This window comes from Equus quagga, chromosome 15 (genome assembly GCF_021613505.1).
Source record: "Equus quagga isolate Etosha38 chromosome 15, UCLA_HA_Equagga_1.0, whole genome shotgun sequence".
Classification (NCBI taxonomy): Eukaryota; Metazoa; Chordata; class Mammalia; order Perissodactyla; family Equidae; genus Equus; species Equus quagga.
In genome coordinates this window covers 32,126,434-32,150,484 of record NC_060281.1, presented here as the reverse complement: position 1 = coordinate 32,150,484, position 24,051 = coordinate 32,126,434, and the positions used below count along the sequence as shown (strand labels likewise).

At 52.6% G+C, this 24,051-nt stretch overlaps 4 protein-coding genes across 14 annotated transcripts; 3 read left to right on the top strand and 1 right to left on the bottom strand.

The window, feature by feature from the left end:
- Positions 1-228: 228 nt before the first annotated feature.
- Positions 229-7,937, top strand: PPT2 (palmitoyl-protein thioesterase 2). Of its 6 annotated transcripts, none has more exons than XM_046639597.1 (10): positions 308-477; positions 1,003-1,053; positions 1,393-1,595; positions 1,844-1,997; positions 2,464-2,559; positions 2,649-2,756; positions 3,550-3,633; positions 3,729-3,813; positions 6,862-6,916; positions 7,100-7,937. In XM_046639597.1, exons 3-10 carry the CDS (start codon positions 1,401-1,403, stop codon positions 7,241-7,243), a joined length of 921 nt encoding a protein of 306 aa, XP_046495553.1. In that variant the 5' UTR covers positions 308-477; positions 1,003-1,053; positions 1,393-1,400; the 3' UTR covers positions 7,244-7,937. The 6 variants fall into 6 exon arrangements, with proteins under 6 accessions (XP_046495556.1, XP_046495555.1, XP_046495553.1 ...); XM_046639598.1 differs by having other exon boundaries at positions 1,371-1,595; XM_046639600.1 differs by lacking the exons at positions 308-477; positions 1,003-1,053 and adding an exon at positions 229-301.
- A 145-nt stretch (positions 7,938-8,082) lies between these two features.
- Positions 8,083-11,465, top strand: EGFL8 (EGF like domain multiple 8). 4 transcript variants are annotated; one of them, XM_046639603.1, is made up of 9 exons: positions 8,083-8,999; positions 9,490-9,618; positions 9,838-9,960; positions 10,063-10,175; positions 10,273-10,368; positions 10,475-10,645; positions 10,729-10,808; positions 10,890-11,043; positions 11,303-11,465. In XM_046639603.1, the coding sequence occupies exons 1-9, from the start codon at positions 8,953-8,955 to the stop codon at positions 11,350-11,352; spliced, it is 963 nt and encodes a 320-aa protein (XP_046495559.1). In that variant the 5' UTR covers positions 8,083-8,952; the 3' UTR covers positions 11,353-11,465. The 4 variants fall into 4 exon arrangements, with proteins under 4 accessions (XP_046495559.1, XP_046495560.1, XP_046495561.1 ...); XM_046639604.1 differs by lacking the exon at positions 10,890-11,043; XM_046639605.1 differs by having other exon boundaries at positions 8,083-8,941; positions 10,890-11,445.
- Positions 11,466-11,609: 144 nt separating this feature from the next.
- On the bottom strand, positions 11,610-20,767 carry AGPAT1 (1-acylglycerol-3-phosphate O-acyltransferase 1). 3 transcript variants are annotated; one of them, XM_046639608.1, is made up of 7 exons: positions 20,615-20,767; positions 14,703-14,911; positions 14,349-14,482; positions 13,825-14,000; positions 13,566-13,661; positions 13,367-13,439; positions 11,610-12,827 (listed from the first exon to the last, which is right to left on the bottom strand). In XM_046639608.1, the coding sequence occupies exons 2-7, from the start codon at positions 14,900-14,902 to the stop codon at positions 12,643-12,645; spliced, it is 864 nt and encodes a 287-aa protein (XP_046495564.1). In that variant the 5' UTR covers positions 14,903-14,911; positions 20,615-20,767; the 3' UTR covers positions 11,610-12,642. The 3 variants fall into 3 exon arrangements, with proteins under 3 accessions (XP_046495564.1, XP_046495563.1, XP_046495562.1); XM_046639607.1 differs by lacking the exon at positions 20,615-20,767 and adding an exon at positions 20,273-20,529; XM_046639606.1 differs by lacking the exon at positions 20,615-20,767 and adding an exon at positions 18,833-19,129.
- An 803-nt stretch (positions 20,768-21,570) lies between these two features.
- Positions 21,571-23,889, top strand: RNF5 (ring finger protein 5). Its single transcript, XM_046641127.1, has 6 exons — positions 21,571-21,725; positions 22,628-22,646; positions 22,743-22,855; positions 22,967-23,021; positions 23,098-23,215; positions 23,319-23,889. The coding sequence occupies exons 1-6, from the start codon at positions 21,586-21,588 to the stop codon at positions 23,414-23,416; spliced, it is 543 nt and encodes a 180-aa protein (XP_046497083.1). The 5' UTR covers positions 21,571-21,585; the 3' UTR covers positions 23,417-23,889.
- Positions 23,890-24,051: the final 162 nt, after the last annotated feature.

The following is a 24,051-nucleotide window of genomic DNA, read 5'->3' as shown; positions in this document are numbered from 1 at the left end:
CAACTCAGGGCGCAAATTTGTTTTATTGGGAGAGACTTTGACCGGCAAAGACCCAGTGAACAGAGGGTGGGGTTCAGACAAGCTGCGAAATCCTTTTCTCAAGGGAAGCGTCTTTAATGCTAAGTAAAAGCCCTAACCATCTAAGTATCGGATAGGCGTCGCAGGCGGAGAGATGCGGGACGCCGGGAGCTCGGAAGTCTGGTGGGAGGGTCTGGGTCGGGAGCCGCCCACAAGGAGTTCCCTGCTAAGTGCCGGATGATGGGGTCGCCGAGGTCTAAAGCCTGGTCATAACCAAGCGAGTGTGAGTCAACGCTGCCCCGGGCGCCCTCCGCCTCTTGGGGCTGGGTAGTCTAGGAGGAACAGAGTAAAGCAGGGCAGGAGAAACTGGGCCAGGCTGCGCTTTTAGCTCGAGGGACCTCAAGGACTCTCTGCGTCTCTAGAGACAAGGACACTACAAGTACTTCAGAATGAAGAGTTGTAAGACGTCGACCTGGGGCAGGCGGGCGGGCAGGGGGTGGGGGTGGGGTCCGCCCGGGCTGGTTTCAGCCCTCCTCCCGCGGACGAGATGCGGGGGATGCCTTTTCTCAGTCTATCCCCCAGCGCCTTCCTGGAGGAGAACTTCATGTTCCTCTGCGGAGACGGACTCCTGACTTGGGAAGTGGGGCGAATCAAGGCAGGGAAGTCGGACCCTTGGGTCGCTGGTGCAGTAGGGCCTGGAGAGGCCTTCTCTCGATTCCCAGGATATGTTTGCTACTTCTTCCTCTCCCCATCGGTCTAAATGGATCGCTCCGCCTACCTCCTCCCCCCGCTCCTAGGGCGCAGTGGACTGTTCCATTGCCCCTCCGGTCCCGGGCCTGCGTTGGGGGGGACGCAGGCACTGTTGCCAGGGAAAGCCCCGGACGTGACGGCTAAGCGCGACCCCGAGCAGCCTCCCCTCTCCCATCCGTCATTCCCCTGCGCGCACTGTCCTCACACCCTCCCCCTCCCCCCCGTGGGTTCCAGACTAGGGAGCAGTAAACAGCTGGCGGAGCGAGGCTCGCGGACGCAGGCCAGGTGGGAGTTTGCACTCTCCGGGGGGTGTGCGTTGCTGCTCAGGGGTCTTTCTGGCAAAACCCCAGGTCGTGGATGGCTAGGATGATGCTTTAGGAAGATCCCGGGCCTAGGGACCGAGTCCCTGCTGAGTTGGGGGCGGGGCTTCGGGTTCACGTAGGTGCGTCTGCGTGGTAGGGGTGTGTGTTTATGGAGAGAGGACTGGAGTAAGTTAAAAGTAGGTTATTTTGTGACAGGTGCCGGGTGTGGGCATGGGCGGGGGAAGCTTGATTGCCGGGTGTCTGTTCCGAGGGGAAGGGGTATTGTCATTTCTCTCACAGGCCCTCATCGCCCCCTCCTCAGGCGGGAGCATGCTGGGGCTCCGGAGGCCGCAGCTACCCCCGGCAGGGATCCTGCTCCTGTTGCCATTCCTGCTGCTGCTGCTGCTGCTGCTGCCGCCCGCAGCCCCCGCGCCCCATCGGGCTTCCTACAAGCCGGTCATCGTGGTGCACGGGCTTTTTGACAGCTCGTATAGCTTCCGCCACCTGCTGGAATACATCAATGAGGTCTGGCAGAGGACACTCAGTTGTGGGGCGTTGGAGGCGTCAACAGTGGCTGGGAGGGAGAATGCGGAACTGAAAGACGCTCCTGTGGGCCTGCCTAGTTCTTCTGGGAGCTGGTGGTGGCATGGGGAGAGCTGGGGGACGAGATCCCTGGTTCTAGCAGGGCACAATAGGCATGTGGGCGCTGGCCAGGGGGTGTGTGAAGGGGCTTCATAGTCCATCCCCGTTGCAGCATTGCCCCCTTCCCACAGACACACCCCGGGACTGTGGTGACAGTGCTCGATCTCTTCGATGGGAGAGAGAGCTTGCGGCCCCTGTGGGAACAGGTGCAAGGGTTCGGAGAGGCTGTGGCCCCCATCATGGCAAAGGCCCCTCAAGGGGTGCATCTCATCTGCTATTCGCAGGGTAGGCACTCCCCTCCCCCCGCCCAGCTCCTAAGCCCTGTCTGAGGCTTGATCCTTATCTGGGGGACACTTCCTAGTGTCCTCTTTTTCTGAACCACATTGCTCCAGCCAGAGCCTTGGTACCTGAGCCCTCCTTTTCTGACTTCCCTCAGCACCAGGTCTTGACCGTGTGTTCCTGAATGGGTGGGAGTCTCCCTGTACTGCTGCCCCTTCTTTCCCCATTACTCATGGTTCTTGGACATGAGGGATGGGGGGTAGTAAAAAGCACCCTAGAGTTAGAGTCAGAAGACCCAGAATCTATTCTGGTTCTGTCACTTACATGATGTGGGACCGTTTGCCACAGGATGAGCCTGTGTTCTCTGGACCTCCGTCTCCTTTATGTACATTGTGGTAGTGGAGGGCAGAGTAGGGAGGCTGTTGGCCTGGTTGTCCCTAAGTCCCTGCCCAATGTGGTGTCCTGCCTACAGGGGGCCTGGTGTGCCGAGCACTGCTCTCCGTGATGGATGAGCACAATGTGGATTCTTTCATCTCTCTCTCCTCTCCACAGATGGGACAGTATGGAGGTGAGTGGGCATTGTGGGCTCCATAGGGCACCCTGAATTTTGGGGGCACAAGGGTTTGGGGCCACTTGGCACTGCTGTTCTTTTGCCAGACACGGACTATTTGAAGTGGCTGTTCCCTACCTCCATGAGGTCTAACCTCTACCGGATCTGCTATAGCCCCTGGGGCCAGGGATTCTCCATCTGCAACTACTGGCATGGTGAGTAGGGGTGCCAAACTGGGACCTCCATGGAGAGGGCACCCTGGATGGCAGGGCCTGCTATCTCCCCCTCGCATAGCTAACAGCAGTGATAATGATGATAACTTAGATTTATTGAGCACTTACTGTGTGAACAGGCACTGTTTAAAATGCTTTATGTGTATCACCTACTGCCTCAGAGAGTATAGTCTGGTGCAGGGGTCGGCAAACTTTTTCTTTAAAGGACCAAATAGTAAATATTTTTGGTTTTGCAGGCCATATAGTCTTTGTCCACAACTACTCGATTCTGCTACACTGTGTGAAAACAGCCATACACCATATGGAAATGAACAAGTGTGTCTTTGTTCCGATAAAACTTTATTTACAGAAGCAAGCAGTGGGCTGGATCTGGCTCATGAGTCATAGTTTGCAAATGCCTAGCGTAGTTTTTAAGACCATGGATGCTGGGCCCAGGCTACATGGATTGGAAACCTGACCATGCTGGGTGACTTTGGGTGTTACTTAACCTTTCTGTGACTCAGTTTTCCTCATCTGTAAAATAATAATACAGTATTTACCTAATAGGGTGGTTGTGTGGATTAAATAAATGAATGTAATGTACTTTGAACAGTACCTGGCTCATAGTAGGTGCTAGATAAAGGTGTTTGCTGTCATGTTTACAGTTATTATTGCTACTATTATATTGCTGTGCACCTTGTCTATTACTGTAGCCTCCTGATTGGTCTTCTAGCCTCTGGTCTTGCCTCCTCTTCCTGCTCCTCTGACTATCTTTCTAACTGCTGTTTGTACCCAGACCCCCACCACGATGACTTGTACCTCAATGCCAGCAGCTTCCTGGCCCTGATCAACGGGGAAAGAGACCATCCCAATGCCACTGGTGAGACCCCAGGCTCCCATTTTCTGCTTCTCTGACCCCCTGTGTTCCCCTCTCCAACCTGGCCTGACTCAGGCTCTCTTTTTTCCAACCTGCAGCATGGAGGAAGAACTTTCTTCGTGTGGGCCGCCTGGTGCTGATTGGAGGCCCTGATGATGGTGTTATTACCCCCTGGCAGTCCAGGTAATAAAGGACTGTGGCCTGAAGATTGGCTTAGAATACCCCTTAACCACCACCATTAATTTCATGGCTAAAACTGACCTGTTCAGTTAATGCCCCCCACCCTCCATTTATCCTGTCACTCAAGACCAAAACCTGTGAGTCATCCCCTAACCCCTAGCCAGTCACTAGGTCCTGCTGACTCTGCTTTCTCTGCATCCCTACCAGCCCTGTTTTGTAAAAACTTTTAACTTTGAAGTAATTAGAGATTCATAAGAAGTTGCAAAGTTAGTTTAGAAGTCCTGTGTAGCCTCTGTCCAATTTCCCTCAGTGGTTGCATCCTATGTATCTATAGCAAAACCAGGAAACTGACATGGGTCTAATATGTGTGTATAGTTTCTTGCCATTTTATTACATTTCCTGCCATCTTATTTACTTACCTGTACTACTGTAATAGCCTCCACCCTCATCCCCTCTATCCTATTCCTCAGGGAAATCCATGGCTGTATGGCAATATGTGCATGCCTCTGTTACAGATCATCATGAATGATCTGAAATGCCACCTGATCTACTTTAGTCACTCAGCAAATACTCTTTGAGCACTATGTGCCCAGGCACTGTTCTGGGCCGTGGGGATGCAGCAGTAAATGAAAGAGAAGTCCCTGCTGTTATGTAGCTTACATTCTCTTAGGGGAGACAGATAATAAATGTAAATATATATATGTCAGGTGGTGATAAAATAAGGCAGGGAAGGGATTAGAGGATGAATGGAGCCTCTTTTAGATATAGAAGAGCAGTCCTTCTGGAAGAGTTGCCCTTTGTGCAGAAACTGAAGGAATGAGGGAAGGAGTTGTGCAACAATCTAGGGGAAGAATGACCCAGGGAGAAGGAGTAGCACCAGCAAAGGCCCTGGGGCAGGTATGAGGAATAAGAAGGTCATTGTGGCTAGAGCACAGGGAGGTGGTGAGAGGGTAGGAGAGGAGGGGAAAGAGGTAGCAGGGAGCCAGTCATGTTAAGCCTTTGTATGGCACAGTAAGATCCTTGATTTTTTTTTTTTTTTTCTAAATATGGGTAACATAAAATTTACCTTTTTTTTTTTAAGGTATACTTTTTGGTGAGGAAGATTGACCCTGAGCTAACATCTGTTGTCAATCTTCCTCTTTTTCTTTTTTTCCCCCTCTCCAAAGCCCCAGCACATAGTTGTATATCTTAGTTGTAAGTCATTCTAGTTCTTCTGTGTGGGATGCTGCCACAATATGGCTTGATGAGCAGTGTATAGGTCCATGCCCAGGATCCGAACTGGCAAACCCCGGGCTGCTGAAGCAGAGCATGCGAACTTAACCACTTGGCCATGGGGTCAGCCCCCAAATTTATCATTTTTAAATGTACAGTTCAGTGGTGTTAAGTACATTCACATTGTTGTGCAACCATCACCACCAACCATCTCCAGAACTTTTTTTTTCTTCCCAAACTGAAATTCCACAACTGTTAAATGATAACTCCTCATCCTTGCCTTCCCCCACCCCTGGCAACCATGGCCCTTAATTCTTCTGAGTGAGATGGGAAGGCATTGGAGGGTTTTGAGTGAAGGAGTAACACCCATTATGTAGTAAGGGATGGGATTTATTTATATTATCTCATTTCATATTTACAACAACCCTGTGAAGATAGTAATAGCTCACAGTTACAGAGCACCTTTTATATATCAAGGCACTATTCTAAGTACTTTTCAAATAGAGCTCATTTAATTGTCACAACAACCCTATGGGGTAATTATGATTATCCTCATTTGACATATAAGGAAACTTACATGCAAAGAGATTAAATAACTTGCCTACATTCATAGAGTTAGTAAGTGGTGGTCAGGCTATCTGACTTAACCACAATATTTTACTTCCTCTCTACAAAGGAGGTATTCTTATATGGGACAAAGATGATATGTAACATGCTCAAATGCACACAGTGGGGAGAGTGCATGGCAGAGCTGGAGTTCAAATCCAGGTCTATGTGCCCCTGTTGCTTCCTCCACCTTGTGAAATCCAGCCCCTCAACATGGCCTGCAGGCCTCCAACCCAGCTCCCCCATTAACCCAGTCATGCCTCACCTCTGCCTTCGCTCTTGCTGTTCCATTTGCCTGAGTCAGCCTTGCCTTGTCCTAGTCATTGCTGGGAAGCCTTTCTTGATGCTCTAAAACTAGCACAGTGGCCTGTCTTTGCTCCTATTGCCCACTGGACTCAATACTGTTAGCATTTGTTCAGTTATTCATGGCTAGCATCCAGCGGTGACCATGCCAGTTAAATATTTTTAATTAAAAAATTTTTAAGAACTTTTCATTTTGAAATAATTTCATACTTAAGAAGTTACCAAAGTAGTACAAAGCAATCTTGTATACTCTTTACCTAGATTTCCCAAATGTTAACATTTTACCATGTTTACGTTAGCATCCTTGTTCTATGTCTATGTATATGTGTGTTTGTGTGTTTGTGTGTGTGTGATCCATTTGAGCGTAGGTTGCACATGTGATGTCTCTTTAACCCTAAAACTTCAGTATGTTTATTTCCTATATACAGGACATTCTTTTAGAAATCCACAATATAATTATCAAAATCAGGAAATTAATATTGATACAGTATTCTATAGACCTCATTCAAATTTTTCCAGTTGTCTTTATAGAAAAACAAAATCCAGTGCAAGATCCAACTCAGGATCACATGTGGCATTTAGTTGTCGTGCCTCTTTCGTCTCGTAATCTGGAATACTTCCTTGTCCATGACGTTGATATTTTTGAAGTGTATGGGCCAGCTATTTTGTAGAGTGTCCCTCAGTTTGGGTTTGTTGGCTATTTCCTCGTGATTAGATTCAGGTTATGCATTTTTGATGGGAATTCTACAGAAGTGATGCCATATCCTCAGTATATCACCTCCTAAGGTACATGATATCCAGTTAAATATTTTGAGTGTCCACCCTGCTGCCTGTCTCCCCAACAGGCCATGAGTTCTTGAGGACCCTAGCCCACCTTGATTTTCTCCAGCTCTACTGATAACCTCCCCCACCCCTCCAATCTCTTTGTAGCTTCTTTGGTTTCTATGATGCAAATGAGACGGTCTTGGAGATGGAGGAACAACTGGTGAGCCTCCTGGGATTTATTCCCCTGTCTTCCTGCACTGTCCCACCTCCGGCTGTAACCCTCCCTGCCACTGACCCATGAGCTGAAAGCTTCACCCTGTGGGGAGTGGGCCTGGGGCACCAGCAGGAACTCACTTTTTCTCTCCCTGTGTCTTTCTTCCATGCCCCTTCACCCACCTCGAAGGTTTATCTGCGAGATTCCTTTGGGTTGAAGACTCTCTTGGCCCGTGGGGCCATAGTGAGGTGTCCGATGGCTGGGATCTCCCACACAGCCTGGCACTCCAACCGCACTCTTTATGAGACCTGCATTGAACCTTGGCTCTCCTGAGGATGTCCCCAGGATCCCCCAGGATCTCCCTGGCCCAGAGACCAAGTGGTGGCCTTGGAAAGCAGATGTCAGGCTCTGGTGTGCCTGTGACCACCTCATTGCTCCCACACTGCCCCCACCAACCAGGGCTCCCAGGAACCCCCTCCTCTGCTCCTCCATGAATGACAAATCCTGGTCTCCCCACCTCATATCCTCTCATTTGGGGGTTGCTCCATGCTCTCCTATCTTCCCAAGGCCTAGGTTGGGAAGTGAGAAACCAGGTTTTTAACTTGTGGCTGCTCCTGCTGCTGCTGCTGCTCCTCCGTCTCTGGCTATACAGGAGGAGAACTCAGCCCCTGCCTATCACAGGGGTCTCCTTCCAGGCCACTCAGGACATTTTTAGCTTCTATTCTTCCATGTTCCCTTTTCCTCTGAACTCCCCTGTCGTTAGCCCTCCCAACCCCCAGGAAGGGACTACCCATTTGAGGGGTTCTGAGGCTCCCCTATGGGGACAGTTCCATCCTTGAAGTGTCAGTGTTGGGGAATATCTGTGGCCTGTGAGGCCCATCTCAGGTTTGGGGATCCCCCAGTCCCTATGTTTAGTGTTGGGGTACCCCCTGGGAGCCTAGTTTCTTTGAGGCCCCAGCCCCTCTTTTAGCTAACCTTGAATGGGTGTTACCCCTGTATTTATGGAAATAAAGTTCCATTTCCTCAGTGTGGCTTGGCTCATTTCCAGGTGAGGGGGACCTGGCTCCCCAAGGAGGGTGAGGTTGGAGAGCCTGAGGCCTGGGTACCCGGATGCCTGGTGTGGGGTGGGACCCCCTTGGTGTTTCCGCTCTCTCAATGCCCATTCTGTGTGGGTTCCTGATTCTCTGCGGGTTCTTTCCTGCTGAGGACAATTCTCTTCCTGTCTCTGCCTAAGATTGGGGGGCTGAGCCCAGGGCTCCATTGGTTTGTGCCCAAGCCTCATGGGTGGAATGTCTGTGCCACCCCAAGGCTAGACAGGGGGCTAAGGGTCAGGGTGGGCATTTGTTGGGCCCCTTTTTGACCTTTGCAGACCAGAGCTGGGTGAGGGGCTGGACAATGAGCCTCCTCTTCCTTGAAAGAAGGAATTTTGGTGGAGACAATAGAGCCCTGTCTGCTCTGGCATGGGGGGTGGTAGCTGACTCAATTCTGCTCCCCCTAGGCCCTAACAAATGTCATCAAGAAATGGGGGCAATCTTTCCCTAGTGCCCTGGGCTGCCTGCCCTGCCCCTTTGTGACGACTTGCCCTTCTTTTTTCCCCCAGCTGATCTTGCCTCTTCTCCCATGACCTGACCCCTTTGTTCTTTGCCAGCTCCGTCTCTCTCCTTGCCCCTCAATCCTCCCCTAGTCTGTGTTGGGTTGACGTGGGAGGCGAGGGCCAGGGGGTACTGGTGGTGTTACAGAGCCAGTAACCTCTGCTGATTTGGGGGGTCCTGAAATAAGGGGCCCCCGAGGGTTGGGAAGATACTTCTGGGGGCCCTTTGCTGGGGGGGTGGGGTGAGGGTAGTGGGACTTGGACCCACTGAGCTCACCAAGCTGGAGCCCTGGAGGTGGCTTGTGGGAGGGGGCAGGAATGGGAGGACTCTGTCTGGCCCGGCCCCTCCTCTCCCTTGCAGCCTGCCCAGCCCGCCCACCAGTCTGAGCTGCTGCTGCTGAGGCTAGTCTGCCTGAAGTCTCCGGGAGAGAGGGAAAGAGGTGGGGAGAGAATGTCAGTGGGGAAAGAGTGGGTGTCAATCAGAGCCTTGGAGGCAATGTGAGTTGGGGGGTGTTGGTTTGAGGGTGTGGGTCCGGGACGTGAGGGTAGTAGGAATGTGTTTAAGGTGTGGAGGTTCCAGGTATGTGGGTTTGTGTGCAAGGTGTGAGGGGGTGTAATGGTGACCATCTGAGGTTTTGAAGGTAGGAAGATTAAGAAGAGGGCATGTCAGAGATAAGAGGGTCATGAGGGGAGGGTTAACTGTGTGTAGAGAGGATTGGGTTTAGATAGGTTGGAGGAGAGGTGCGAGCAGTGTGTCAGAGTGTGGGCTTGTATGATGCCGCATGGACCATGATGTGCTAAAGTGTTAGTTAAATGTGTTAGTTAAATGTACATGCAGGTGTAGACAATCCTGGTGTCTAGAGCAAGTGTGTACAAATGAACATCCTGCTCTCCTTAGAGGGCACCAGCAGACTGCTCTTGGAGGGCTGGAGCTGGAGAATTTAATAGGAGAGGGGAAGGGCCTCCAATAACCTCTTCTTGCCCGCAGCTGGCAGAGTCTGGTGTCAAGGAGAATCATGGGGTCCAGGGCTGAGCTGTGCACTCTCTTAGGCGGACTTTCATTCCTCCTGCTATTGATGTCTGGCGAGGGGGCCAAGGGTGGATCCTTCAAAGAGAGGTGACAACAGAAGGGGCGGGGCCAGGGGTGAGGTCTTCAGGAAACCTGCTGGGGTGGGGCTTCACAGGTGGCAAAACAAACTTAGAAGTTTAGAATGGGGGTGAGACTGTCACCTTGAGGGACTGGGGGCCCTCAGTGGACCCTTGAGGGAAGTGGGACTTCTGGCTCCCCAGGGCCTGGCCCACTCAGTGTCTCCCACCTTCTCCCACATGGGTGCAGTCAGGGAGTCTGCTCCAAGCAGATGCTGGTGGTCCCACTCCGTTACAATGAGTCCTACAGCCAACCGGTGTATAAGCCCTACCTGACTCTGTGCGCTGGAAGGCGTGTCTGCAGTACCTACAGGTGAGGGATGGGAGCCTGCACCCTGAGGTCTCTCAGGAGGAACCCCAAGAACCCTGACCAGGACGCATATGCAAATGTCCAGAGCTGGGCGCTGTGTTCCAGGACCACTTACCATGTGGCATGGCGGGAGGTGAGGAGAGAGGTGCAGCAGACCCACATCGTGTGCTGCCAGGGCTGGAAGAAGCGGCATCCGGGAGCGCTCACCTGTGATGAAGGTGAGGCTGGGTCTTCCCAGCCTCTCGGGAGAAGCACTGGGCGAGGCTGGGGAGCCAGGCTGTGGTCCTGTAATGAACCCCCTTCCTGCGCCCGCAGCCATCTGCGCCAAGCCCTGCCTGAACCGAGGCGTCTGTGTTCGGCCAGACCAGTGCGAGTGCACCCCTGGCTGGGGTGGGAAGCACTGTCATGTGGGTGAGTTAGCTGGCCCTCCCCTAGCGGTGGTGCCGGGACCTCCCTACCCACCGGGGCTCCTGCCCCCGTCCCACCCCCTCAGCCCCCTCCTCTTTCCGGTAACTAGACGTGGATGAATGCAGGACTGGCATCTCCCTCTGCTCGCACCGTTGCCTCAACACAGCAGGCAGCTTCACCTGTGGCTGCCCCCATGGCTTGGTGCTGGGCCCAGATGGGCGCACCTGTGCAGAGGGGTCCCCAGAGCCCCCAACCAGTGGCGGTATCCTCAGTGTGGCTGGTGAGCAGCCGGGAGTATGGGCAGCGGGGAAGGCTTGGGCTGCAGCAGGGCCCGGGCTCTGGTTATGTTCTCCTTTGTCCCAGTTCGGGAAGTGGAACAGGATGAGCACGCACTGAGGCGGGAGATGCAAGAGCTGCGAGGGCGCCTGGAGCAGCTGGAGCAGGTGGGTGGAGGCACCTGTGGCCAGGCCTACAGGGCAGGGTGCGCCCCATTCCCCAACACCCTGAGGCTTCTTTCTTTGTAGTGGGCTGGGCAGGTAGGGGCCTGGGTCCGAGCTGTGCTGCCCGTGCCACCGGAAGAACTGCAGCCCGAACAGGTGGCAGAGCTGTGGGGCCGGGGCGACAGGATTGAGTCTCTCAGTGACCAGGTGCTGCTGCTGGAGGAGAGGCTAGGCGCCTGTGAGTCCCCGTCCCCCAATAACTGCCCCCAGCTTTTCCTGACACCTTTCTCCAATTCAGTTTTCTTTTCCTGAAACCCTTCCCCCATCACTCTCTCCTCATACCTTCCCCAGATATCCGCACTTCATCACCCTTTCTTGTACCCTGTCCCCAACCCAGTGGTTCCATTTATTCTTGGTGCCCACGGTCCACTCCAGGCCGGAGGCAGCCCCGGAGGTCCACTGCCAACGTGTCTGCCCATCTCCTTGTCATTAACCAGGCTCCTGTGAGGACAACAGCCTGGGCCCAGGCCTCAATCGGCGAAGATAAGGAACCTCTGCAGAGCCCCTGCCCGCTAATTTATACAGAAACTAGACCCACTAATCCTCTGGGATTGGCTGCTGGGGGAGCTGCAGATAAGGTTAGCTGTCACTAAGGAGCAATGAGCAATGGAAACTTCGGAGAACTGAAGAAGGGGAAGGAAGGTTGTCTTGGCCCGTGTCCCTGAGTCTTCCGGCTGGGGCAGAGCCCCTGGGCGAGAACTGCTTCTTCAACTCCTTAACAAATGCAGCCAGAGAGTGCCCAGATCTCTCTCTCAATCTTTATTCTTGGTTTCTTGCTGTTAGCCAGATAATTAATAAAAACCAACCACGCAAAACTGGCTCCCACCCTCTCCTTTTGCTCCAGCCCACCTCCCCGGTTGTGGGCACACGTCTGGGTGGGAGGCAGGGAGAGGCTAATGCCACAGGGAGGAAATGAAAACTGGCTCAGAGAGGGGCAGCCTCAAAAGAAAGAAAAATAAATTAAAAGCCCTCCCATCCCCTCCAGCCAGGGTTCAGTTCCTTTTCCCAACTCCCCAGGGAGCAGAAGTGAGTGCAGCACCTGAGGTCTGCCTCTCCCCTTGTGTCTGCTTAGAATGGTACAGCAGGGCTGCAGGGGGCTGGGTGTGGCCAGGACCACTGAAGAACTGTACCACGGGGATAGGAGAAAGCAGAAATATGGACCAAACTGGCATCCAAGAGTGTGCTCAACCCTGGGCACCTGGGCATGGGCAGGGATGAGACCTCTGAGTGAGAAGAGTCCAGCCTCCACTGACAGGAGGCTCCAGGGGAGGGAGGGTGAAGGTGCCGAGGATGAGCCTGGGAGGATTGTTCCAGGCATCAGCTTCCAGCCGCAGCATGAGTCTTCCTCCTCACAAACGATTGAGTCCATTGAATCCATGGACTTGGGGTCGGGGGGATTGTTCCATAGAATGTAGGGTAGAGAAGGAGAGAAGACCACAGAGGAAGTGGGGACACTGGGGACAGGATGAAGTGTTCCCACCGTTGTGTAGGCTGAGCCACTGGAGATGAAGGGGAGACAACCGTTTCACAGACAAGATGGCACAGGAGGTGAAGGTCAGAGTGGAGACTGCACCGAGGCAAGAGAGTCTGTAGGGGGAACTGGGCAGGGGCAGGGAGCGGTGCTGTTTCCACGTTCACTTCAGAAGTTCAGAAGTTGAAGATTCCAAAGAGGAGAACAAATGGGGAGAAGGAAAACAGGGAAGAGGGCTTGGCCCTGCTTTAGGGCCCATGGGGCTGATGGTGTGGGGAGGAACGTAGGGGTAGATGGGAGGGGAACTCAGAGCGGGGCCTCGCCCATCCCTCCAGGCTTCTTCAGATAGTCACCACCACCCCGGCCATCAGTGGAGATTTCCCGGAAAATGGTCAGCATGGAGTGCCGGACTCTGTCAGCCAGAGCTGGAACGTCATCTGGTGTCAGCCCTTCTGTGGGCACTGGGGGCAGCACCCGTACCTGACATCGCCCTGGATGGGGGTTGAGCACCATCACAACCTGTCTACCCAGCCCTCTGCCCACAGGCGGGGCCCAGTTGCTGAGCTCTCCTGCTACTCCGCTCCTTAACCTTTCAGCTCTCTTCCCCCTACCCTGGACAACTGCTCCTCGGCTTACCAGCTGCCACCTGTTCTCTGAGGCCCTCCTGCACAAAGCCTTCCCCAAGCCCCAGTCCGGACACTTCCTCAGCACCCTTCCAGCCCCCATTGTTTAGGTTTAGCATTTACTGCCAAGTGTGACTCATTATAACTTTGCACACACAGATCTTAGCTTTCCCACCAGACAGTAATGGTTCCTCCTGGAGGCACCAAGTGTTAACCACCTAGCAGAGTATGGCAGGTGCTTAATAAATACTTATTGACTTATGGGGGGGGGGGTCACACGAGATGATCCTGTGGACATCTCACAGTTCTGACACTGACTGATCCTCCTGCCTTATGGCCATGTCCCTCTAGCCTCTCCCATGGCCTTTTTGGCCACTCCCAACCCTGGATCTTCTCCGAGCCCTCACCCGAAGTGAAGCGGCGCTCCTTCTTGCAGTAGAAGTCTTGATAGGAGGACATGACTATGGGGACAATGGGAACCTGGGGAAGGGGAAAAGTGGATCAGCCCACTGCTCCCTCCTGAGACCCCAAGACAAGTCTCTGCTAAGAGAGGAAAGGATGGTGGGGGGCTGGGGGCTCAGCAGCAGAAGGGGAGGTAGTAACCACCTGGGCCTGCACTGCAAGGTGGAAGGCGCCGCGTTTGAAGGGCAGCATGGAGCCATTGTGGTTTCTTGTGCCCTCGGGGAAAACCCAGACCCGGACCTGGGGAAGAAAGAGGGTCAAGGAAGACACACACATATGGAGTGGTCAGAAAAGGGTGTGGTGCTATAATGGGACCTCTGAGGCCCATTGGCCCTGCATATCAGTTTATTTACAACTGTTCGACTCTATAACCCCCCATCCCCATTTCCCCAGGGTGACTCACGTCCTGGGTAAGCAGTGTCTGGGCAACCTCAGACATGACACTGATGGCATCCCCAGTGCGCTTCCGGTCGATGAAGATGACTCCTGCCAGCCAGCAGGCCAGCCCAGCAGAGCCAGCCCATAGTAGCTCACGCTTGGCAATGGGCACGCAGCGGCCCGGCAGAACCTCCATCATCCCTTGGGCAGAGGTGGGGGTAGGGTGAGGATCAGGGTGAAGGCAGAGTGTCACAGGAGGCAGCCCACTTTGCCCAGGTCATCACTCACACCACTAGGGACTAGAGATAAAGGAGGAGGGAAACCTGGGGAGGGGGCAGGGAAGCCCCGAGTGGAGGAAAGGGTGCCTAAAGGTATATAACCCTGCTTAGGAGGGCAGCTGTGCCCCAGGGAAAAAAGGCCTGGAAAGGGAGCAAAGGGGCAATATCCCAGATGAGGGGGAGTTAAAGATCTCTAGGGGAGGAGATTCTGGGGAAGGTTTCAGGAGGAAGGGCATGGCAGGGGGAGGTGTGCCCTATGGAGGGGTCTCACCAAGCAGGTCGAGGGAGCTCTGGTGGTTGGAGACAACGACGTAGGGTTGTGAGGGAGGGAAGTGGTGAGCCCCTCGCACCTCCACTCGGATCCCGTACAGGTATTTGATGTGGAGCAGCATCAGACGCAAGATCCTGTGGGGTCATGGCAAGGGGTTCTGGCGAGATCCCCTGACGTCCACCTGTATGCTTCAGCTCCCCCTACCCTACTGTCCTTCTGGAGATCCTTGCGGTCCTCTCCCCTTCCTTGTCCCTGGGCTTTCTCAATCTCTCCTACACACCCCATGCCCTCCCCATTTACTGCTAACTTCTGACCCTTAGGTTCCCTCATCACCCAGCAACCCTTGCCCCTCACTTCATGTTCTCGACGTTGCGTCCTCGCACGGCACACACAGGGATGGCGAGCACAGCCAGAAAGAGGATCCAGCCATTGTAGAAGGCCATCTTGAAGAAGTACTTGGCACTGGGGCTGCAGAACCACAGGGTAGGCAGCAGGAAGAGCAGCAGCAGGAAGAGCAGCAGCAGTACCGTCCACGCCCCTGGCCACAGCTCCATTCTGGCCACCTGCAAGGGACCGGGCAAGGGAGAGTGGGCCTGGTTCCTGGAAGGAAGCAGGGCAGGCAAGGTGTAGAAGGCAGAATTTGGGGGCCTATGAGGACAAGCTCCAGAGACACAGGATGGGGTCAGTGCTCCCACTGAAACCTGCCCAGGAAGGCTCTCTAGGAAGGGAGTGGTGGGGATGGGAGCTTAGGATTGCTCTTTCACCCTTTTCCAGATATATTCGGACAGACAAGAGACACAAGACATGGACATCCAGGATCCACGACTAGAATATACAACTATGTACTGGGGGGATTTGGGGAGAAAAAAGCAGAAAAAAAAAAAAAGACATGGACATCCACAACTCACAGATAAATGATAATAAAAAGACAATATAATGATAGCTAACACTTGTAGCTGGTAAGGGTCTTATGATGGTCTATACCTGTGCTATCTACTATGGTAGCCACCAGCCACATGTGGCTACTAAACACTTGAAATGTGGCCTAGTCCGAACAGAGAGGTGTTGGAAGTGTAAAATACACATCAGACTTCAAAGACTTTGAATGAAAAACAGAATGTAAAATATCCCTTTACTAATATTTTATATTGATTACATTTTGAAATCATAAATTGGAGATACTTGGTTCAATAGATTGGAGATACTGGGTTCAATAGAATATATTATTAAAATTAATTTCACCCAGTAACTTTTATTCTTTTTTGATGTAGCTACCAGAAAATTAAAAATGACATATGTGGCTCACATTATAATTCTGTTGGACAGGCCTGGTCTATATACTATGTTAAACACTTAAATATGATCCATACAACTTACATTTTATAGGAAATAGGCCCAGAGCAGTTAAATAATTTATCTGAGGTCGTACAGCTCCTAATAGGCAGTTCCTAGCTTAACCCCGGCAGCTTGTGCTCCTAACCACCTGGTCACACTGTCGCTTGTATTTATATATGTATGAGTACACACAGCAGACACAGTGACAGTGACAAAACACCCACAGACATTCTCAAGGGCTCCCTGGCAAGAATAAAGGCTTTGTCACCAAGGCAAACACAGACATACACAGTCATACAAAGACTGACCTATTCACACACACACACAAATCTACAATCATATCCAGTGACAGATAAAGGAAGATACACGCATACGCAGAAAAACCCCTCTACCCAGGCAGCCACCCCTGTTCCCAGATAAACCCATGCACATACCAGGAGTAGCTACAGCTACCAATCCTGCCTCCACAGGCAGGCAAAAAAATCCTACAGCCCCCTTCTCTTCCTTCCAACAACACCGGAAGCAATTTGGTCAGGCAGATACTGTGTGTGAGGCCTCAACAAGTGAAAAAATGAGGGCAGAGAGTAAAAGGGACATAACACCACCTGCCCTGGGAGAGCAACGAGCTCAGGAGGAAGAGGTGCAGTCATGCAGGAACCAGCCTTCTCGGCTCTTCCTCCTTCCTCCACTTTGCCCCACTGCTGGGGGCAGGCTCCCAATCACAAAAGGGGTGTTCTGGCAAATACCTGTCAATCTCAGCAAGGCCACAGGTACTCCCTTCCAATGACAGGAAGGTCTGTGCTCAAAGGTAAGCTCACTGCCAAGGGTGAAGGTAACAGGCAACCGAGGAAACAGGAGCCCCTGCCAGCTCTGAAGCAGTCAGCTTTCTGGGCTGCTCCATCCCACTGCCCTGGCAAGTTCACAACAGCGCCTATCTCTTCCCCTCCAATCCCTCTTCCACACAGCAACCATAGAGATTTTTCTGTAACACAAATCTGAGCATTTCCCTGTCTTGCCTAAAGGCCCTTCTTGATAAGTTGACTTCTGCTTACGCCTTTGGCCGCATCCCCACAAAAGCTTTTTTTGCTTCGGTTCCTTAGACACACTGTGATCTGTCATGCTTCTGTGCCGTGACGTGCTGTTCCCTTTGGCTGGAACGCTCTTCCGCCTCTTCTTCTCTTGCTTCACACAGCTCAGTGTCACTTTTTGGAAGTCTTCCTGAATTCCCTGGAGCCTGAGTTTTCTTTACAATTTTATCTTGACTACAAGTTCTCAAAGTGTAGAAATGAGAATTCTTGGACCTCATCCAGATCTCCTGAATCAGGAATTCACTAATCTGTAGTTTAACAAGCCCTCCAGGTGAGTCTGATGTGCACATGAGTTTGTAAACCACTGATCTTGACACCATATTGTGTGTACCTGCTCTCTGACATTTTTGTTTCCCTTCCTAGTCTGTAAGCACCTTGAGGACAGGGACTCTATCTTATCCCCAATGCCCAGGAAAGGAGGAGGCAGAGAAAGCGCTCAACAAACATTTGCTGGACAGATTATAAGGCTGGATACATATCCACACTGCCATAATTAATGACATATATCTGATCACGAATCAGATAGCCACCCTCTTGAGGACTATTAACTACTATTAACTATGAAAAGAAAAGGCACCAGGAAAGCAATGAACACACCAAGCCTAATAGTGACTTACTCTGAATATACATAGAATACACGGCCACGGTGAAGGCAGTGACAACAATCAAGAAAGGACCTACCATCTCCCCAACAAGAGAAACATACAGAATGGGGATCAACATGCCACAGGGGAAAGATGCTACTGTCATCAAATACATGCCAACAGTGCAGGGTCAGGGACAGATAATGTGCATGGCAGGGCTGCCCTGTGGCATGCATTGAGCTCCATGGACACAGACACCAGAGAGATAATGTGCATGAAGAGACACAGGCCAGAGAGATCAGCAAAGTAAGGCATATGGGATGGTTCTTTGGGGACTCAGAGGCCCAGTTACTTTCTCTACTGCATGCTATAAAGTGACCCTCTCCAGAGCAGAAATGTCCAAGGATTTATAAACACAATGGAGTGCCAAATCGGTTAATGAGCACAGGGCTCACAAAATATACTGCCAACAAAATTAGGACATATGTATTAGCTGTAATGAGAAGCACACATGCTATGGTTGTGTCACATCAGTGCATCATGCAAAGTCACAGGCTTATTTGTGGTGTGAACCGTGACTGTGAAACACATACAGCAAAGAGGCCAATCCCATCACAACACGAGTGTGTGCTAGTCCGTGAAGTCACAGGATCCCACCCATGAAGAGTACTGTATACAGCAGGACCATGGACATAACACGTGAGCCAAAACAAGATAAGGTACAGTCTTTACACACTAAAGTAAACATGCATAAACATAAAATGTGCAAGAAACATTAAACCACATAATAGATGCAATATATGAAAACTCACACACTTGAACATGTCAAGACTGGACATGAGACATAAACACAACATATGAGAATGAGCAATTCTGATGGAAAATAACATGATTTCTCCACAGCTCATGGATAGCAGAGGGATAACCTAGCCACACACAAGCCATTAAACATGTCAAAGGCACACCGACTCAGTGCAGAAAACATGGCCCCCACAAGGTATCTGTGTGTTAGTAAGGGTCTAGCACAGTGTGGAAGGCCACTGAGAAATAAGAGGTCCTGTGGCTAGCTGGAAATAGAGGTGTCTCAAGGCATTCCTAGGAAGCAAATTCTGTTGGGGAAAGGAGGGCAATAAACCGCCTTCTCCCCACCACAACCCCCCAAGAGTCAGTGGGGCCAAAGGACAAGAAAGGAATTGAGGAAGGTGTGGAGAATTCCCTCTCCAGGATTCTCTGTCCACACCCCCATCCCAAATTCAGAGTCTCCATCACTCCTCCCTCTTGTGTTTCTTCCATCCTTCCTCCCTCTCAGGCCCCCTCTCCTTTCCCCAGCAACCCTCTCCCCAGTCAGCCTCATCCTTTTCCTAGCAACATCCTCTCCCCAGTCCGCCCTCCCAGACCCAATCTCTCCCCCATCCCCACCTCCACGTCCCTTTCAGCACCCTCCGCCCTCCTCCTCCCATCCCTTTCCCGCCCCCACCTCAGTGGGGTGGGGAGCCTGGGGGGCTGGCCCCCTCCCCAGCCAGGCTGCGGCAGCGGTGGTGGCGGGTGGCTGTGTCTCTGCCTCGGTCGGGGTGTCGGTGCCAAGGGGGCGACAGGATTTGGGGGTGTCCTAGCCCCGGCCGATGGAGGGGAGGTGAGAGTGGGAGGCTGGGCCCATAGCGGTAGGAACGGTGGGGGGTTGTCCCCCTAGCTCCCTCCCTCCCTCCCTCCCTTCCTGCTGTCTCTCTGAGGGCTGGGTCTGCTGCTGCCGCTATCCCCCCACCCCTCCCCACGCCTGCAGGTTTCCGGGGCTGGCCAGGAAGTAGGGGGCGGTGATAGGCGGCTTATTCTGCCAATCGCCTCCCAGGGTCCCAGGCATCTTCTCACTTCTATCAGTCTCCTTTCGCTAGCTCCGCCCCACGAGAGCTCAGCTGGACTCAGCCTCTGTCTCTGGCCCTTTCTGGCTTCAGCTGCATGTTTTTTTCTCCAACTCCCTTTGGCCACACATGGCTTGAGTGTCCCTTGGTGCTTTATTCCTTCCTCGGCCCATTCCTTCTCCTCTTTCTCCATCAGCTCTCCTCTTGCTGCCACTTTTACTTGGTTTCTTCTGTTAACTCCCCTATCTGCTGCTTCCCTCCAACTCTTCTCCCAGACCCCCTTTCCTGTCCCCCGTTCAGTTCCAAATATTTATCAAGCACCCACTATATGCCAAACACTGAGTTCTTCACCTCTCATCTTTTTCTCTCCAGGACCCCATCTTGCCCACCTTACCCTCCAGCCCTCTTGTCTGGTCTCTTTGCCCTTTGCCCCCGCCACTAGCTCCCAGCAGTCCAGGTCTCCCCTCCCCCTCTCCGATCTTTAAAGGGAAGGTTTACTCTCAGGCCCTCTCCCTGCCCCTGTCCTTCCATGCTTTTTGACCTAAGTACTTTTTCCTTCCTAGTTCCTTCCTATCAGTCTCCTTAGTCACCCAAGCTGAGACAACCCCTCTCCCCGACATAGAATTTGGTTGCATCTTTTCTTCCAATATAAATTGGGTATTAGCGTTGCTTCCTTGGAAAAAAAAAGTGAGGAAGAATGCTCATCCCCCATGAGCATGCCTCCTTATTTTGTAGCCATGTATTAGCTCCCTTTCCAGCCCGTTCCCCTCTTCCCCATACTCCCATTATCGTTTTACCAGGACCATTCACCTCTCCCTCTCAGTAACTTTTTTCCTAAAACTCCTCAGGTCTCCTGAACCCTCACCTTCCCAGCCCTCCTATAGGCAACTCTCAACTTCTCATCTCGCCTCACTTGAGTCTGGTGGGGCCTTTTATCAGGGTGTTGCTGACCAGCCCTCAGTCTGTGGCTGCGCCCCGCCCCCGGGCACACCTTTGCTCTGCGAGTTTACGGGCCCTGAGGGAGAGAATGTAAAGAACACTGGGAGTGGGAGGACTGTTACCTAGTTCTGCTCCTTGGGCCACAGTGAAGGTCACTGACTGCAGAAAAGGCCCAGACTCGTACGAAAGGCTCAAGCTCTGAAGCAGCTTGCTCAAGTCCCAGGGGTCCAGCCCAGGAGGAAGACCCCAGTTCTGCTGGGCACAAGAAAGGGGCGGGTCTAACCCCATTCCGCTTGCGGGTCGCCTAGAAAGGGGCGGGCCTTGCCCTTTCTGCACCCACTCACAAAGGGGTGGTGCTAGACCTTTTCAGCTCTTAAGGTTTAAAACGGAGTCGAGGTCAACTCTGTTCTGTGTCACATTAAAAAGGGGGTGGGCCTTCCGTTCAGTTGTGCTCTGTAAATCACCTAAAGAGGGGAGGGCTGAGTCGTCCAGCCGAGGGAGAGAGGTTAACACCAGCGCCGCAGATCGATGCTCGCACCATTCAAACGTCGGGCTAATCCCAGTTCTGCTCCTTTTTTCACTGAGAGGGAAGGGCGGACCCAAATTCTGCTCTCTACGTCTCGAAAGAAGGCAGGAGCCATTTTGAACCCTGCGACCCTAGTATTTGCCCACTTTTCCCAGCTCTCCTCCGTCTTTCCCGAACCTGGCCAATGAGGGGCGAAAGAAATGGCCCAATCAGCCGAGAGAGACCACAGCCGGAAAACCCGGATGAGGCCGAACCGAGGCCTTTGAACCCCAAACCCCGCCAATTGTAAAGCAGTCACGAGGGCGACAAGATAAAGGTGAAGGGGTAGGACCAGAGAAGGTTCAACCCTTCTAGGATTGGCCCACCCCTTCCCGCCGCCCGCTGCGCACGCGCATTTCACCCAACCACCATTTTCAGTCGAGTTCTAGCCAATCAATTGCTTTGAAGCCGTACGCTCCAAAGTCCAATAGGAATCTGGACATTCTTTGAAAGAGGAAGTGAAAGAAAGAAAGGGACTTATAGAGGCCGAGGTTATGTAGTCCCGAACCAATTGCTTCTGGCCTTTGGTTATGACTGGCAGCTATTCAGACGAATAAAGCCGTTCCTGGTCGGGCGACAGGACGTATGGAGTTGTTACCAATCTCTTGGCATTACATCCTGGCTGCAGCTGAATCAGCCAATAGTCGTTGTGCAAGGGCAGGACCGCGCGAACCTCTTCCCGCCCCTATCCTTTGGACCAATCCTTTCTTTTGAACCCTGTGTGACTGGCAGCACTCAGGCCAATCGTGACTTAAAATCCTTGAAGTCTGCCCAACGAGCGTGGGCAGGAGGCGGCTTCTCGCTTGTCGGGGCGTGTGTATGTGTGTTTTGGGGGATTAAGGGGTACGCGGGGGCGAAACAGAACCGGCCATGGCAGCAGCGGAGGAGGAGGACGGGGTACCTGAAGGGCCAAACCGCGAGCGGGGCGGGGCGGGCGCGACCTTCGAATGTAATATATGTCTGGAGACTGCTCGGGAAGCTGTGGTCAGTGTGTGTGGCCACCTGTACTGGTGAGAATCGGGGAGGGGGGCCAAAAGGATTGGGGCTCACCTCCGTACTCGGGAGGCTGGGGACGGGGGGCACACCATACAATCATACACATAATCGGAGGCCAGATCCCTATAGGTGAGGCTCGAGGAGGGGACATAAGTCTTTTCAGTTGGGCAGAAGGGTCACGTCTGTAAAGACGAGACCTGTGGAAAGGCGAGTCTTGGGAGCTGGAGCGTATGGTGTGTTAAGACGAAGTGGGCCGGGAGTGGGTGGGCACTTCACATCTGTACAGGTAAGACCCGAGTCACCTTACCCTAGGGAAGCGAGAGGTCTTAGCTGTACAAGTGGAAACGGATTAGACTCAAAGGATTGAGGAGGCATGCACTGAGTGCTGACTGGGGGAGACCTAGGGAACGTGGGCTCACGTTCAGGTGAGAGATGGGAGGAGATATGGCAAACCTGAGGACAAGGGCCTTGATGGGTTAAACGGCTGTGCAAAGAAGGACTTTATTGGGCATGGAAGAGAGGAAAAGGAGTAGTCGGGGAAGGTGCTGGTAGAGGGATTTTGGTTTGAGACTGATGGGGGCAAGGATGGGACTAGGAGATCTGAAAAGGGGTGGTTGAAGAGACCTGGAAATTAAAAGGCAGAGAAGGGAGGGGATGAGGATTTGTGAATGTGTGTGTTGGAGGAGAGGCGAGAGGAGGGAGTTGAGTGTTTTGAGGATGGATGTAGCTTTAGGTGTTGAAGATCAGAGAAGCAGGAAGGCCAAGTTGGCTGGCATGGTAGAGGTTGTGGAAAATAGGAAAAGAAACAGCAGGTAATACCTGGGAAGGGGGATGAAATGGGCGTCTGTGACGTCTGGTCTGTGTCTGTCTTTTCTGTAGCTAGTTTGACCTTTTTTTTTTTTCCTCCCCCATCCAGTTGGCCCTGTCTTCATCAGGTGCGTACTCAGAGGAGATGAAGAGGGAAATGGGGAGGTCTGAGGAGCTGGAAGACCCTCCTGTGTACTGGAAACCACTTCATTTTTTCCCCCCAGTGGCTGGAGACACGGCCAGAGCGGCAGGAGTGCCCGGTGTGTAAAGCTGGGATCAGCAGGGAAAAGGTTGTCCCCCTTTATGGGCGAGGGAGCCAGAAGCCCCAGGATCCCAGGTGAGAGAGAGGAGGGAGATGGTGCTGAGGGAAGGTGGAAGGCTTCTGCACTGGGAGAGGGATGTGGAAGAGGAGAAAACATTTCCTGTTGACACTCCCTCTCTTCCTCAGATTGAAAACTCCACCTCGCCCCCAGGGCCAGCGACCGGCTCCAGAGAGCAGAGGGGTGAGTCTTGTCTGATTGTGTTCCTTCCTTGCCAAAGACTTGCCCAATTCCCCTCTGACTTTCTCCACCTCCCTAGGGATTCCAGCCATTTGGTGATACTGGGGGCTTTCACTTCTCATTTGGTGTTGGTGCTTTTCCCTTCGGCTTTTTCACCACCGTCTTCAATACCCACGAGCCATTCCGCCGGGGTACAGGTAAGAGCCTTCCCTCAGCCTCTACCAGGGAGCCCTCTGGATCCCCTCAAGCCCCCTCCCGGCCTAGGAGTGGATGCTTCTGCAGCTTTCCTCTCTCCCACAGGTGTGGATCTGGGACAGGGTCACCCGGCTTCCAGCTGGCAGGACTCCCTCTTCCTGTTTCTCGCCATCTTCTTCTTTTTCTGGCTGCTCAGTATTTGAGCTATGTCTCCTTCCTGCCCACCTCCAGCCAGAGGAGAATCAGTATTGGGGGTCCCTGCTGACCCTTCCTTATTCCTGGACCCTCCCCCCAAGCCCCTCCGTTTCTATTGGCTAAGGCCCACCCCAGCCACTCTCTAGGAGGGTGTGAGGAGGAGGAATGACATCTGTGCATAGGATGGGAGAACCTGCTCTGAACTGCTCACCCAGTAGCATCATAACTCCCAACTCTGGGAGAGGAGGACACACTGAAGAGAACGTTTGCTTCTCCTCTCACCTGATCTTTTGCTTTCCCCTAGATTTCTTGATTTGATGTTGAAAGGTGGGCAAGGCTCCCTCTGACTCTTCCCCTCTTTCCCTTTGTTGATTTAATTTAATTTTCCTCTCCCCAGTATCTAATATGGGTTCTAACTCGAAGTGCTTCCTTTCCCTCACTACCTCCTTTATTACAAATTCAATAAACAAAGTGAGATATATTGATGGGAACTCTGCCCACCTTTGTCCTTCCCTGCTTCCTCCCAGGACAGGAGCATCTTCTCCTCAACTTGAGTAGATGTTTGGTGTGGTGTGGGCAAGGGTAAGGGTGAGCCCCTTTCCTTGAAGGCTCTCAAGGGTGCAGGGGGTCAGGGCATCACAGA